The 17,553-nt window shown below is 35.4% G+C and overlaps 1 protein-coding gene across 2 annotated transcripts; it reads right to left on the bottom strand.

Moving 5' to 3' along the window:
* Positions 1-1,922: 1,922 nt before the first annotated feature.
* LOC106154498 (uncharacterized) lies at positions 1,923-17,552 on the bottom strand. Of its 2 annotated transcripts, XM_013528863.2 has the most exons (11): positions 17,379-17,552; positions 16,410-16,891; positions 11,188-11,991; positions 10,595-10,805; positions 10,183-10,248; positions 9,794-9,862; positions 9,176-9,253; positions 8,574-8,687; positions 5,575-5,650; positions 5,279-5,402; positions 1,923-4,958 (listed from the first exon to the last, which is right to left on the bottom strand). In XM_013528863.2, exons 2-11 carry the CDS (start codon positions 16,740-16,742, stop codon positions 4,869-4,871), a joined length of 1,965 nt encoding a protein of 654 aa, XP_013384317.2. In that variant the 5' UTR covers positions 16,743-16,891; positions 17,379-17,552; the 3' UTR covers positions 1,923-4,868. The 2 variants fall into 2 exon arrangements, with proteins under 2 accessions (XP_013384317.2, XP_013384324.2); XM_013528870.2 differs by lacking the exon at positions 9,176-9,253.
* Between the last annotated feature and the right edge of the window lies 1 nt (position 17,553).

Genomic DNA, 17,553 nt, shown 5'->3' on the forward strand with positions numbered 1-17,553 from the left:
CATGGTGTAAAGTAGGTCAAAGGTCAATTTTAAGGTCACATTTAGATTGCCAGTATATGACTTCCTTTTCAAGTTCAATAGTAACTATGGACCTATCTCAGCCAGTTTTGGAGATAAAAGGGAAGAAAAATTTGCAAAATTCAGTTCATGGTGTAAAGTAGGTCAAAGGTCAATTTTAAGGTCACATTTAGATTGCCAGTATATGACTTCCTTTTCAAGTTCAATAGTAACTATGGACCTATCTCTGCCAGTTTTGGAGATAAAAGGGAAGACAAGTTTGCAAAGTTCAGTTTATGGTGAAAAGTAGGTCAAAGGTCAATTTCAAGGTCACATTTAGATTGCCAGTATATGACTTCCTTTTCAAGTTCAATAGTAACTATGGACCTATCTCTGCCAGTTTTGGAGATAAAAGGGAAGCAAAATTTGCAAAGTTCAGTTTATGGTGAAAAGTAGGTCAAAGGTCAATTTTAAGGTCACATTTAGATTGCCAGTATATGACTTCCTATTCAAGTTCAATAGTAACTATGGACCTATCGCTGCCAGTTTTGGAGATAAAAGGGAAGAAAAATTTGCAAAGTTCAGTTCATGGTGAAAAGTAGGTCAAAGGTCAATTTCAAGGTCATAGTAAGATTGCCAGTATATGATTTCCTATTCAACTGCAATAGTAACTATGGACCTATCTCTGCCAGTTTTGGAGATATAAGGGACTAGATGTTATAATTTTGGAGTTACCATAATGTGCCTTAAATTTCGTACAGAAAAAATTAATTAAAATAAAGAAAATGTCATTTTGGTCAAAATTCTTGAAATAGGAGGTGCTCTGAAGTTTCAGAAGTTCAAATTTGATGAAATAATGTCATTTTTGAACACAAGTTGTCTGCTTTGTCAAGCCTTATGTTTTATTTTTCCAGAGTTCAAAATTTATTATCCATTACCGTACTGCACATTTTGCTTTTACCACCAATATGTACTTTTTGATACAGCGTAACTCGAAAACCGTATGGAATACAAAAAAACCGTGACCACTTCCAGTGTTGGGCTTTACATGCTCTACAAAATGCAAAAAAGAATGGGTCTCTAGCATTAACGGTTCCCGAATTAGAGACAGTTTTCAGTTTCGGTATCTTATGGCCGCTTCTCCCGTGAAAATGCACCGATTGACCCCAAATTCATGGAGATGAAAGATGACCTGAAGGGTAACACTTTCCAATAATATTATTGGTTAAGTCTGTGTGGTGTCTGAATAACAGGGAAAAAAAATTTTTTTCGTAAAAAATTTCATTTTTTTGAAAATTTTGGCCCATTTGACCTTTAAGTAGAGGTCAAAGGTCAAATCCAAGGATATATTTGAAATCTACACATATGACTTTTGGAAAGCCGTCTATAGAAATTTTTCCCATAACTCCTTCCGTAGGGTAGATAATTAGCATTTAATTTTGCCATTTTTAGACAAGGGTGCATTGCAATGAGTGCCACACCCAGACCCCAATACCGACAAAGCCCAAATTTTACGTGGAACGAGTTGAGATTATAGGTGACCTAAATCCATGAGATGGGTACGGGGGCCCTTACCGTCTAGGAGGAGAAGCGGTAACGGTAGCCGTCCGGCGGAGCCGGCGGAACGATCCGGACGAGACCGAAACCATGTGTAGCGCCAGCGCTAACGCTGGTGGTACAATTAAGGATCCTTTGTATAAACAATTAAGTTTTTTTTAATAAGATAAAAGCGTTATTCACGATGAAAATTTGTTAAAAATTTCTAGTTACATCACAGGACTGAGGAGTGGCAATATTGGACAGGATATCAGGACTGCCCAAAGACTAACGTGGATCAGTAGCACATAAAATACATTTTTCCTCCACACACTGAGGAATGGGGGTGAATCTAGCTGAATTCTCATGTTCAAATAATAAAAGTCATAAACTCTTAATTTTCTTTATTCTACCAGAAACACTGATGCTTTTTTAACATAACCAACAAGTGTATAATTATCAGGCAGCAATGCCTCATGTTAGGCAAAAATAAGCACATTCTTTAAGGTTGAATACTTGTAACTCCTTCCTAATTCTTTTAATATACAATTTTCATTTATACATCTGTTTTACATAATATGTACATTAAATGTGTGCCTGTTATTAAATTCAATAAAGGGAACCGGAGAAGATCAGCATTGGTCAGAATTGTGCCGGAAGTGACGTGCAGTGGTGTTAGAAGCGAAGCTGAGTGGTCATTTTAACATAGAGGTGAACGGCAGTGAAGACGGGTTGTCGGAGGAAAAAGAAGTTTTCTAAACAACATGGTAAGATAACTCTCCTTTTTTACGCATTTTGGGCAGAGAATACTTGTAGAAATAATAGACGCATGATATGAAAACGTGACACAAAACTTGAAGGTGCAAAATCGTGCTTAATTTGCGGTCAACTTGTTTAGAAATAAATGCTGCGTCGACCGCCAGCGCGACAAAAAGCGTAAAGGGGAAATAATTCCCGGGAGTCTATAAATCGTTGTCATGTGGAAATTTGGCATTAATATAATCCGATATGTCCATATCTAAGTATTTTTGGGTGTTTTATGGTATGGGCTGCAATTACAACGATGTTTTAGAGGTCTTGAAGGACCTTGTGAAAACCAGGAAGTAGTTCGTAACTAACAAGTGGAATGTACCGATCTCCGACTGCTGTGCACAGCTGTATCTTTTTTTCAATATATTGACGAATTTTTAGATCTTTATATGTCCATCTGGCATGAAATTCCACACACATGATCACACTGATACACCTTTTACACTGGGGTAGGCATAAATCAGTGACGAATGCCAAGACAAAGGTGACATTCTGACAGCCTCTTATCTGAGTTAAAAATCACTGACAAAAGTGACTGGCAATCACTTTCCTCAGGCTGGCAATCATTAGCCTATAGAAATTGGTCATGTTACATCTTATCTACCTGTGAGAATCGTTTTACCAACTGAGTATTGCATAATAATGTCAATTATTAGTACTTTGAGCTAGTCTTAATTACCTGTCAGCTCACCTGAATTCTCTTTCCGTCTTTTTGGGAAGATCTTGTCAGTGAAATGTTTTATTTGTCCTGTGAATGCATTGCACTTTATTGTATATTTGTCACCTTTGTCTTGGCATTTGTCACTGATTAGCGCCTTCCCCAGTGTAAAAGGTGTATCAGTGTGATCATGTGTGTGGAATTTCATGCCAGATGGACATATAAAGATCTAAAAATTCGTCAATATATTGAAAAAAAGATACAGCTGTGCACAGCAGTCGGAGATCGGTACATTCCACTTGTTAGTTACGAACTACTTCCTGGTTTTCACAAGGTCCTTCAAGACCTCTAAAACATCGTTGTAATTGCAGCCCATACCATAAAACACCCAAAAATACTTAGATATGGACATATCGGATTATATTAATGCCAAATTTCCACATGACAACGATTTATAGACTCCCGGGAATTATTTCCCCTTTACGCTTTTTGTCGCGCTGGCGGTCGAAGCAGCATTTATTTCTAAACAAGTTGACCGCAAATTAAGCACGATTTTGCACCTTCAAGTTCAGTGTCACGTTTTCATATCATGCGTCTATTATTTCTACAAGTATTCTCTGCCCAAAATGCGTAAAAAAGGAGAGTTATCTTACCATGTTGTTTAGAAAACTTCTTTTTCCTCCGACAAACCGTCTTCACTGCCGTTCACCTCTATGTTAAAATGACCACTCAGCTTCGCTTCTAACACCACTGCACGTCACTTCCGGCACAATTCTGACCAATGCTGATCTTCTCCGGTACCCGTTATTGAGTTATTAAATTCAATTGTTGAATTCTAGGCATGGTTTTTTTAATATGGCCCATCTGACTATTTTAGATGTTGCATGCCAGTATTTTTTAAGAAACTCATTTTTGTGAGTATTATGCAAAGAAATGATAAGATCTGATCTTGATATGTATGTAATTTTGCTTGGAGATAAATGTGGGACTTTTAAAAAGTTTGAGTAACTTTAAAACCTCCCTATTATAGCTGAAAATAAGTACAGACAGTTGGATATAAGAGCACATTTACACGACAAGATATGAAATAAAAAAATTGTGAAAATCAAAGCATAGGTAGGTGACAAATTCTACCACACACTGTTTTAATATTTTAAAAGTAGAACCAGATTTCTTTCTGAAAAGGTCTTCAATAATTCAGACATTCTTGTGTATGCAATTGCAATAAGGGACTACACTTGCACAGGTCCCAAGCTGCCTTTTACATCCATATATTAAAAACAAAACATTGCAATTCCAGCTTGCATGATCATTCTGACCAATATACTATAAAACTCATACACTTTACTATTACAGAGAATACAATCACAGAGTAGTTTTCTGCCAGGCTTGTTTTTGAATAATGAAACGATATCCTATGGCCAAGTACCTATATGTATGTCACACATTTTGGCCTTCAGGACTTTCATATTCAATTAAAATATCACTTGCCCTTGTTGAAAATTAACAACACAAGTAAATACCACAAAGATCAACCCTTTTATAAAATATTTGTGAGAACAAACATGGTCATCTCAACATGCTTTTATAACATTCTAGCCTGGCTCATCTGCATTTGACTTTCCTGAAAATGAGAGAAAATAGTTTATATTTCATGACCAGATATAAATATGTGCAGGAATAACAATGCCTGTTTACCACACACCAAAACTTTGGCCTAACTTCATCATATAGCTCACTTAACATAAAGTGGCAAGAAAGGCATATTACAATTCGAAACATTGCTCTTGTTGCCAGCATCACTGTCCTCTGTGTCTTACATACAGAATTGCTGGTTACGTCTGTATCTTTGACCTCTGTTGTCATATCATATGTAGTACTGCTGCATCTGCCTGTTCCAATCATCATCACCTGGAAATGCATCAGTTGTGCCCCTGTTGCGGATTGTTGTTCCAGGCTAAAATTTCAGGAATGTCATGTTTATCAAATGATAATATTGAATTTGACAGTCCTTATATGAACAACAAAATTTTAAGCTAAAATCATATCATTTTTTATAATGGTACTTTGTTTCTGTCAAGTGTCTGTATGTTTGCTCACAGTCTAGTTACACTAACATATGGGTGCAACTAACTTAAAAGCTATAATGAAACATTACATTGTATTTACAAAGCAAAAAATAATTTTATTTCCCACCCATATGTATATATATTAATCTTTACTATGGAACATATTCAATCATAATCTTGTCATTGTTACAGTGCAAAATTATTTTACCAAAGCTTCAAACTCTGGGGTTTCAGGTTGCTGCCTTTCCTCTTCTTCATCACCCCCCAAAAGCTCTTCATCATCATTGTCTTCGAGTAGGTTCAAAGTAGATGGACCAGAGGCATTTTTGTATCTGGCAGTACATCAAGGACTACAAGTCAACATCTCTTATACAGCACATTTATTTCTCTATATACAATTTTTCCTTTTAAATCAAACTAATATCTGGTTTCATTTAGTTTGGTGACATTAGTAGCCTTGAGGCAGAAATTTGATTATGTTAGTACTCATTTTTGAAAGGATACATATTTTTTGGAGTGGACTTCTTCTTTCTTCGCGATAAGAATTTTCGAGCAATGGCCATGAACTTCTTTTTTGCAGCTAAAAATTAAGAATAAGAATCATGACAGAACATCCTAATAAATAATTATACAAGAAGCATTAATACAACCAGTCCTTTTGGTTTTATATCTTTCTATGACAATATTTCATACTCTGCCATTTTCATGACTATTTTGTCAGAAACACTTTGATGGGAGCACTGTTCAAGTTTATGTTTCTGGCTCTATTATTTGTAGTAATCAACTAAAGTTTTCTAAAGATAACGTTTGTGACATAAAAACATACAGCAAGTTGAAACATTAGTCAAGTCATCTCGGGGAGGATTGTTCAAGCACACCCCTTTTTCAATGATTTAAGTTCAAAAGTGGTGACACAGATAGATGGACAATCAACAAACTGAGAGGTAAAGTCCAATTACATACATCCTATTAGGTGAGCTGTACACTGAAGTGCACAAGCACATGTTAACATATTTTTTGTCATGTATCATTGGGAGACTGAAAACTTTTTTTTTTTTTTTTTTTTATTCAGTAGCAAATAAATATATAATCTTACATTTTTACATTTTTTGACTTATGAATCGCACACAAACACCCACACACACACACCCACACACACACACATTTACATACTTTCTCTCTCAGTAAAAAAAAGGTTGTACAGTACAGTATTGCACAAACGGGTAGAGATTGACAGTTCATGTTGTTAACATTACAATTGAATTCTAAGAGATATATCATCAGCTGGTTGCTTGTCAATTAAGGTGTAATATGCGATCAATATTTTCCCATTTTCTTTTAACATGTTGTTGTTTTTGGTCGGTATACATATATAAAGAATATAAACAAATATTTCTGTAATAATTAACGTATTGTCTGGTTCCTTCCCATGTTGGGATTTCTGTTTTCGTTCTACATAAACTAATATATTTCTTAATTATTAAGATAAGTAGATAAAAACCTTTTATGTCATATGATTGGGAGACTGAAAACTTGATCGCAAGGCATGATTTCTCCTACAGCTCTAAGCACTACCATACTTACCCTCCATAGAAACTTAAATTTTTATACTACTTTTCCATTTTCTCGTGCAATGATGTTAAAAAAGTAAATGGTTTCAAAAGAGACTTCACATATTTTTTTTTTTACCTATTAGCAGTGTATGAAATGGCCGCCTGCCCGCCAGCCCGAGGCTGGTAACTTTCAGGCCGGGCGGGTAAGATTTGCAGATTACCCGCCCGACGGGCTGGCTGTTTTTACAGCCTATTTTCACCTTTTATTTTGTCTATGTTCACAAGCGATTTCAGCAAAATATCAAATAAACTCACTGTTTTCACCCACTTTCATAGAAGCAAAGAACTAACCATAGCTTGCAATCGAACGCTCGTATCGAAATGTAACTAACAGTCTCCCTCTCAGTGGCCTCGTTTTCGAAGTTCTGTCTGTGTGATATGAAGTTGAAAGACAATTTAAACGAGGCACAATGTTCTTAACCAGCTTCAGTGCACAGCAGATAACGTTACGTCATAGTTTTGTGTAGAGGAGATATCGCGAGTAGCAATTTGTAGGTTGAGAGTAATAAAAATGTGAAAGTATAAAAAGTTATGATATTGATTAAATCGACTTACAGGTACATGAAGTGCTTATAATCAACAGTAATAAAGGCAATGGAGGCAAATAAAAGGAGAATTTTACAAAAAATTTGAATCCCAAAATTATGAGTGAACGTACAAGTTTACGCCGTGCGTCAGATGTAGTTCTTTTCCCACGTGCTTTCATCTTGGGCTGTCAAAAATGAAAAAATTCTATCAAGTCCGATAGAGAAGTTCACAAAAGAAAAACAATTGAGGAAAGAAATAAAACAAACAAAGATTACGACAGAACCAAACGAAAGAGAACAAATTGGGACCAATGGAAAGGTGACTTCGATTTGCAATTAGTCGAGCGGCAACATTTTTTTTCGTAAAACCGTAACTCGAAAGTATCACGCACTGCGACCGAGCGCAAGCATCTCGATCCAATAACTCGTCCATACTCGCCCCATATAAAAATGATATTGTAGCCTCTATGTGATATATATAGCTTTTCTCAATAAGCAATGCTTTCGAGATACGGGGCCCTGCAGGACTGTCTATGGGCCATAAGCGTGCAGGACCGTTCCCGATCGCTTTTTAAAGCTTAAAAGCGATATTCAAAGGGACCCTGCGTGCTAAATTTTTTCTTCTTTATTGTTAGCACAGAGATCGATTTATTTGACAACAATATATATATATTTGGTCATACTTGTTGCTATACAAAAAAGCAAAAATTATGATCAAATTACATCACGAAATCGGAATAAAAGTTATGAATAAATTATTGACGAAGAAATGAGACAGCCTGCAAGGTGAACATAAACTGAATTGACTACCCCCGCCCTCCCCCGACTGCTAAAGGGCCCTGAAAATTTTTGGTATTTTAGATGGTGAATGGTGCCATTTGGTATGGTTTAGAACTATGATTCAACTAGTGAAAATCTTATTTCAAGAGGTGAGTTATTTTTTACAGAAATTAAAAGGGGGGCGTCAGGAGCCCCTTGACCCCCTCTAAATCCAACACTGACAAGGTATCATTCAGTAGAAATTCCAAACAATTCTAAATTTCCATGCATAAGGCATGATATTGCCCTTTCATTTCCAAATTACTCTCCCAAGAATGCATTCTAGACCCCCTCAGCATACCTCTCTTAACTCTAGGGGTTATCGTAAATAGGGCAGGTAACTACATGGCCGGGCTGGTAACTTTTCAGAGTTACCTGCCCGGCGGTCTGGCTAGTAATTTCCTTGAATTTCATACACTGCTATTAGGCATGATGTTTCAACCCTCTGTTAAAGTTCCTTGATCACGTGACTGAGTCATTTCATACTGTCAATAAAAAAAGCATAATGTATCCAAAAGCAAACCAACTAATATAATATACTTACGGACTCCCATCTGCTTAAGTTGCTTTTGAAACTCCACATCTTCATCTTTGGGAAGCGGTTTGGTGAATGGAAATGCCCCCAATTCTTCAGTATTGTCTCGGCCATATCCTTCACCTTTGTCAGACAAATATTATCAATTATTCTTACCAAATAATATAAACATCACTTAAGCCCCTTTTACACTGGGCTGCGACCCTTCCACATCCAAGGTGGCAAAGAAATGTTCTCTTAGCGGTTGTAAGCCTGTTGTAAATGTTGCAGTTTTTCTTGTATGTAAGACACATCCGTTATACTTTTTCTTTTGTTTCTAATTATACAGTGCATAATTTAACATTTTCTTGTAACAACAGAATTTGAAATGTAATTTTTACTACATAAAAATAATTAAAATGAAATCTAGTTTTCAAAAACTCAGTTGTTAGTTACACTAGCATGAATTTAGTATGCAGAAAGCAAAATAAACATTAAGCAAAACTAATCCAAGCACAGAATGTTCTACATGCAGTAATACTGAGTATCCAATATTTTTTTTCCGATAAACAAAATATACAATTGCTGTTCTTTAAGGACAAGAGTTGTTTTTTGATTGATGACCAGCTTACCTTCATCACTGGAGGAAGAGGAGTCTGGAGTCATTTGTTGCCTAACATTTTCTGTTGATGGTGGCGGACTAACATTATCTATAACAAAAGCCGCATGCTAGTGTGTGAATTCACATGCTGTGACCAAGCATTATTTATTGAGGAAAGAAAATGAAAGAAATGGTGGGTTCTGCATAATCATTTTTCTCAGTCAGCCAAACATCAATCATAATTGATAGGGATAATTAGCTTATGGGTTGTTTTTAATTCTGTGAAGTACATATATCTGTAGACCTTTTCTAACCAAACCACAGAAAATAAATTGCTGCATAAAGATGAACTGAGTAGCAGCCAACATGCTGCAGTTTACATAAAATCAAAACAGAAACCAACATGCCCACAAACCAGCACCTTATAATATACACAAGGCAATAAAAGTTAAAAACCAATCCAATTGAAACAAAAAAATAAAAGTAATTCACTGCTTACATTTCTGTGATTTTTCAAAATATAGCAGTGACTGTAAATAGTAGCATAAAATGCAGTGATTACTGCTAACAAAAAAAAGACATCAATTTTATTATAAAATTCAATTGTATCTTGATGAGAAATAGCATTTTTAGCATATAAAGATCTTACCTCCACTGGAAGAAGTTGACTCTGGACTTAAACAACGTCTCCTGCGATTTTGTAATCTGGGGGTATTATCTGTGAAAAAAAAAATTAATTGCATTACAGGAAACTGATTTCTGACAGAAACTTACAAGTTTGATATCTTGGGGGAAAAATACACAAAAACATCAATATGCACAGAACAGCGCACTAAAATAACTCAAAAGTTCTTGCAGGATGTATTAATGCAACAAGCAATATAATTACCCTTCCAGAAGAAAGCACATTTGTCATTATGTAACAGTCATAAACAGGCATGACAGGTTATTGCATGAGATGAATAGATAGATAGATTTCAACATATGTTTCAAATGACTAATGTTAATAGTTGGTATATAAAGGAGCTACTATCATACCTTCTTCAGAAGAGGAAGTGGAGTCAGGAGCATTATGAAACTCAAATGCTGTTCTATTCATGCGATCTGAAAATGAATAATTCATTTTTATTATCATATGATTCAATGAGAAGACAAAATGAAAAAAAAAAAACTTTTCTGCAAGTTATTTATCTGTAGTTTATACTGTCTTAAAACTATTTTCCAATTCACAATGCTAAGTACAAATAATTTATACAGAAATGTTATGCACAGCAAAATATATCTTATGGAATCAAATGAAAAAGAAAATAGCTCTAACAAACAATGTTTTTAGAGGTGATGCATGCTTGTTTAACAATTTTTACTTCTAATTTGGTCCTTAATTTGTAATGCACACTGAAGCTGATTGCTATGAGTTATCAAATTCATAGGACAAAAATCAAAGCCACACCTCTTTCTAGTGTCTTCATAAATTCTTCATTGCCCCTTAATTCTCTTAAAAATTCCTGATTCTGCATAAGAATAGCAAGTCTTTCATCCTCCAAGTACTGAGCCATCTCAGGGTCTAGTTCCCTGTTGGTGCTTGCTCTCCGCCGCTCATTTTCTGCCATACGCTTCTGTAGCATCTGTGAGTGACTGCTAAATTCTGATCCTTGCAAAGGCTACAAATTACAGATAAAATTGCTTTTTGTTATTGGCAAAACAGTTTATGTGGATCAAGAATTTTCAAAATAAATAAAAGACCAAAATCAGATATTAGTCTAAACTGGCATCTTTATGCTTTAAAACATTTCCTAAAAGGGGTTGTATCTATGATTTTGGCACAAAAAATTTACAAGAACAATTTCTTTCAAGATCCTCACTATTGCCTGACAATTACTGAAATTTACAAACTAACTAATATGCAATAAAAAAAAAATTAATACCAATTTTCTCTTTATTTCAAATCAACAGTTACTTGTGCATGTGTATCTGCACCCTCCCACCCATGAAAAGCCACATTTGAGCAGGGGAAGTAATTTCTTAACTTAAACGCAATCTCACCTGTCCATTCTGTGACCCATTCACAGGTCTAGGTTGAGTGGATTCTCGTATACTCAAACTTTTGTGAACAAGCCTAGAATCCAACTTTTTGGGTTTTGATTTCCTCTCAAATTCATTCATACTTTGTGACCTAAAATGCTGTCTCCCTCTTGGGGGAACTTTTTGATCAAGCAGAGGTTGACGCCAATTCTGAGTACCCTCAGGCTGGTCTGCCCATTGCGTACGTTGCTGATGATGATGTTGTTGATGTTGCGTGTGAAGTTGCCCCCATCCTGGAGGATGTAACTGTCCCCTGCTGGGAAGGTGTGTCTGGGGAGTATACTGGGGGGAATACCAGTCTGTTCTCAGAAACTGCTGCTGCTGCAATTGTAAAGACTGCTTTGCTCGTATCTGTTCATCTGTGGGTACTATCCTCAGAAACTCATCAGGAAGCTTTCCTAACAAGGGTGGATTCCACCGTCTGTAATTGTTCCTCTTTACTCGAGGCGTGTACTCCGATACCCCCATTTTGGGCATGCTAGGATGTGTTGAGTTAACTGGTGTTGTTGGGTGACTGCTGTAAGGTGGCACCTGAGGACTGTAAGGGGGTGCTGCCTGTGAACTATAAGGAGAACCAGAAGGTGTGCTTGCAACACCTTTACCTGGTTTCGGCTGTGTGTTAGGTGAAGTCAGCAGAGCAAGCCAGTCCTCCTCAGGTAGGGACTGCTTGGGAACAGTCTCTGATCTCAAAGAAATGTTATCTGGAGCTGTTTGCATGGCCTCTGCATAGCTAGGAGGTGCATCTTCACTTACCCTTTCTTGAGGCTGAAATAAAGATACAATTACATAGATGGATTTCTTTGTCTTGAATATATTCAATGTTCTGGAGCATAAAAAAAAATTTGGAACTTTCGAAAGCAAAATACTGTGGTTGCAGATGAGAATATTGCTGTTAACTGTTTTCATCAACAAAAGATAATGTCAATCAAATATCATGCTTAAAAATCATATTTTCCAATTAATAAAGAAAAAGATCAAAATTCACATCATGGCAATATTTTACATCAAATTCTTTAAGAATAGTTATGAGTCAAGTAGCCAACAACAGTGTTACTTAAGAAATTGTGTAAGACTATCAGTACTAAACAACTGCATCCATTTCCTTTGCAACAGATGCAGAAAACTTAAGGCTACTGTGTAGAGAAAATATATTAAATTAAAAAAAAAAAAAAAAGAAACTTGTCTCATCTAATCCAATACAAGTAAATCTAGGAGTTTCTTGCTGCTGATGAATGAGATAAGTCAACTCCTCTGGGCTGATAACTTGGGGTCTGTATCCTCAGTGGGTCAGAAAATCATAAAAAAGAATCTGGGAGATTTTATTATAAAATGCAGAATTTGAAATAAGAGAGGCAGGCGGAAATTGTATCAAGGGGTATGTTCTTATCACTGGTAGACTGTTGGAACAAGTGTTTTCCCCTTTTTATGCCTTTGATGCATTCTTCAGTCAAGACCAATATCTTATGTGACCTTTTCACTTTTTCTTTTTTTCTCTAAACCTTACAAAAATAAAATAAAAAAATAAAAAAATAACTTCTATACTTGTGAAGAGGAGCGGGTTTCAGATAAGTCTTACACTGAATAATTTTTAATAACAGATAAAGAGAGAGCATAATCAATTTGCACCTTCAACATCAGCAAGTAAACCAAGTACTGAATAAACACTTTGAATGATACCAGAGGGCTGTGTATATAGTAAATTTGAGCCAATAAAGCATCAATCTACTATTTATACATGAAATGTCTTTTACATAATGCATTGACACAAGTTCAAAATCAATATACATCAATAAGTTAAGCTACTACAGAAGTTCATCCAGACTTTAAGAAAGGCCTCAGACCGTCTAAAAAATTTTGTACTGGTCCGATAAAAAAATCCTGTATTGCCAGTCCTTATGTCCAGGGAGTTTTTAAGCTGATTCAAAATACACAAATCTAAGGAATACGTTTTTGTTTCTTTCCTTGGAGACATATTTTACTTCATTCAAAAAGAGAGACGGGATAAAAATCCCAGGGAGTTCCCTACTAATTAAACATGACTTATTGACCTCATTTTCACTCTACAAATACAATTGTGAGTGGCTGAAGTTGAGGGATTCCTGTATGAAGTAATATAAAATTTTTTGTTTTCGTTCTCATGATATCCTTACATGACAAAATGGCCCCAACACATGTGCCCTTGCGTTTTACATTTTTTTAACTGACTTGATGCCATGTTTCTTCATTATCAGTTGAGTGCAGAACTCATGGCTAAGTCTTTTGTTTAGAAAAATGACGTTGTTGAACTTGAAATACTTTGTTGGTGCACAGCGTGGCAAAAATATGACAACAAAGTGAGGAAAAAAAAAACGAATTGATCAGTTTAGTAAAACTGGAAAGAAGGTAGGCCCTGCTTAATATACTTATAATCCAGAAGAGAGGAAAGAGTTGTACATTGAGTGTCAGAAATACTACAGTAATCACTATGATCATCAACAACATAAATCTTACTGCTTTATTATGAGTTCTGAAAAATTCCGGACGTCTGATTCTGCAGGTACTGTCTATGACCACGAGTTGGCGAAAAATGCACATGAACTTGATGAAGGCTCACAGTTTGTATAATTTTGCTCCAGTCTGACAGATTTTGTTTTGGTCTGACTGAATTTTCAAGCTTGTCAGACCGAATATCTGACAGATTTTTTGTTTTTTCGTAAAGTCTATTCATCTAATGCAATTTACATTCCAAGGAAGTGGAAGAAAAGCATTACTAACCAAGCAAGTGCCTAATCTTCCTGTACAATATGATTTCTGCATTTAGTTTTGTAAAGTCACATTAATTTACTTAAATAGTGACTGAATAATTTCAGATTTTCTAAAACAATTTGTTTGATTCACAAAATGTAGACAAATAATGTTAGTATTTATAACTATATCATAACAATTATATTCTAGATATTGCTATCTCTTAACTGCGAATGCTTCTCTGAGATCACCAAAATTAGATAGAAAAGAAGCACAAAATAAACTTAAGTACATAATGGTGAAATTTTTTTTTACAAACAGTACATAATGGTGAAATTTTTTTTTACAAACAGCTGTTCACTCAACTCTCTTGAAATGCATATCACTGTTTCCTATTTACTTAATATATTCATTTCTATCTGAAAAGTTAACTTCAGGCCAAATCATCTAGAAATTGCATAAATATGGTACTGGGTAGAAACCATGTTGAAACATGTTAAGAGATTCAATGTTGGACAATTTCCCTGGAAAGTGTATGGCCAAGATAAAATGAAGTTAACCTAAGTTTCCTACTACATAACCTGCAAATAAAAGCAAACTTGAGCAAGAACATTTCTATAGCAGAAATTGCATAGTCTCGCCCTTCAAGAAATCGACAAAAACCGGAAATATGTTTTTTTTTCGCTGTTTTTCCCCGCCGTCATGCCCATTGTAAACACTTTGTCGATAAAAATGAAGCGTCTGATACAAAGTATCAAATGCAATATTTATAGGCTTGTTAAGGATGCGTTCAGTAAGCTCTGTTGACACTGACAAGTCAAGGTCAGAAATGCACGGTTTTAGCTGTCTTAATACACAGCTTAAATTTGGATTATTGAATTTTCGTTTATCTGCATGGTCATTTTCTAAATATTTGTAAAAGCTACGAAATATTTATCATTCGGAAATCATCCAGCAGCTTTCCAACTACAATGGAATCATGTCACAACTACTTTTGTTTTTTGTCAAGATCTTGAGGACATTAGTGTTACAGTTTGCTGCACATTTAAAGCATTTTATCTCAAAATATAGGCAACCGTTTGGACTGAAATTTACAACACTTATTCCTAACATATCCCACCTATCTATGTACAAAAATTTGAGAGCTTTGGCTGTCATACTTTATCTACAATGCCCATTCAAATTTGAAAATGAGCCATTTTCCGTCACTTTCTTGAAGGGCGAGTCTACATATATCAGGGTTATGCCTCCTAAAGGATTACTAGTACAAACACTGGGCTTCCTAGATTTTGACAAGTAATCGTTGGAATTACTGAGTATATACTAGCATTAGTAAACAAAAATATTTTTAGCATGACATTCAGCTTGAAGAAGTGCCCTTCCCCTCACTGCCTGATTATAGTAGATGTGGATCTGGAAATGGATCATAGTATGTAGGACAGATGGCAACTTGGCAAGCTAGTTAAGTATGTTAAGACGCCTGGAGTTAAAATAATCACTCACTGTCATGTATGATATTTCAAACTCACCTAATATCAAAAGCACTGGACTGAAGCCTTTCAAAAAGACTTTCTTATAGTAATAATCAAGCTAAAAGGTTGTTGAAAGGGAAGAGGAAAGAGTGCAGATTAATCCAATGGACAATCCCAGATTTAGCAGTTGAAAAAAAACTTTTTTGTAACAGAAGGGCAATCATCCACAGAACTTGCTGCACTTTGCTTACTAGTAGTTTCCAATGTCTGAGTAACCTCTTTATATAAAATCTTTTGTATGTCAGTGGAGGCATAAGTTTGTGAGTCATCATCAGAAAATTGTCTTACTGTGATAGGCATCTATCTCTACTACTAGAGATGTTTGTATATCTACCATGTATCACAATTTATATTACGCTTAGATTACAATGATACATTTTGCTTTATAGTTTTGTAACTGGAATTGATACAATAATCAAAGAAACACATCAAAATCTCATTACTGGTTTAACAACCAAAAAAGTATAAACAGTAATTTCATCTGGCCAACCTAACTACATCCTCTTACTACATCCCATTTATAAATCCAGCATCTGTGATGTATGACCAAATATTGAAGTTGTTACTTCTAAGCCATCAAAATATTGTGTATGGGTAACTCCCATGCCCATTCCTTGAAGACCACTCTTAGGAGATAAAATAAGTGATTGGACTTGGGTCTTTATTTTTGACTGGTGAAGTAAGCATCATTTATTGACCATCTTTTTAGATGTACATTAAAAACATGTAGACTAGCTGTGAAAGGACTCACTCAAGTTTATAGGATTCGCCTACTGATTTTGTCACTCTCCCTGTCAATATACAATGTAATTTTTTTCCTTGGAGTATTTCAAAGGTCCACTTCAACAGACAATTATTGTTTTATATATCACTTGACATTCAAAACCTACATAAATCAATTAATGATTTTACCATGAAAATACAGACCTGTACTGAATCATGTTCCTCCTTCAGTAAATGAAGAGGCACACTGTCATCTTCATTGTCAATGTTCATTGTCAGTAACTGATCAATGGTTTCATCTACAGCTCCATTATTGGCACGTAACACTGCTTCAATCACCTCCTCTTCCATGGTTGGGAACATGTGCTTAAAGTCCTGCATGGCCTGGTTAAAATCCAACTGTCGCGTGTCAGGTGGTTGAGATGTCATTGTTGTCATTGTTGTTTGCTGCGATTTTTGATACTGAGGCTGATTACTTATTATATTACTTGTATGTTTGGATGTCATCCATTGGTTGGCCTGTGCTGCTGATGCCATGCTTTGTATATGGCTGTCAGGACAGGCATGTTGCGAAATGCAACATCCTCTCACTCACTAATATATAAAGATTATGCATTTTCAGCGAGTATGAATCATCATAGCTTATGTCCAGAAGCATGGGAGAGTGGGTGGAGAAATTCTAGTATCTGAAATTGTCATAAAATAAATATCCTCAATTCAATTTACAAGGCGTAATATTTGATTAACTTTTAAATTCAACCACACTCCAAATAGGGAGGGTACTTTTCATATGTGCAACTTGGTTTGCATTTTCCCCCACCATCATTAAATATTGATGACACCAAAAGCATTTGTCGATAAAAAGTAGGTTTTCCACAATTGACACATATTCTATTTGATACGCAAATAAATTTTAGTGTTCTATAATTCACAAAAATGAATATATATTTAATTTATTCATAATTGATAACTACATTTAAGCGAAAAGAAAGATTTAGACTTGGATTTCGGAAGGGTCTCGGAAGTTGTTTATGCGCGGCATCTATATCCAAAATTGGACAGGGATGGTGCGCCTTTTTGAGTAGTGAGATGCATTTAAGAGGGGAAATAAGCATAGAGACACAAATTAAGTTATAGGTCCATTCATTCCATATGAAAACCAATACAACTTACCCTAAAAAATGTAAACAATGTAATAAGTTTCTCTCTCTCAACTTCGTGCCTGACCTTTAGATACAGAAAGTGTTGTCCCAATTTTACAATCTCGTTAATTCTCGTACTAAATTTAGTAACTATTTTACATCTTACACCGTGTTCGAGCAATAGATTTTCTTACTGGGATAATCTG

This window comes from Lingula anatina, chromosome 1 (genome assembly GCF_051362555.1).
Source record: "Lingula anatina isolate TDL-2025a chromosome 1, LinAna3.0, whole genome shotgun sequence".
NCBI lineage: Eukaryota > Metazoa > Brachiopoda > Lingulata > Lingulida > Lingulidae > Lingula > Lingula anatina.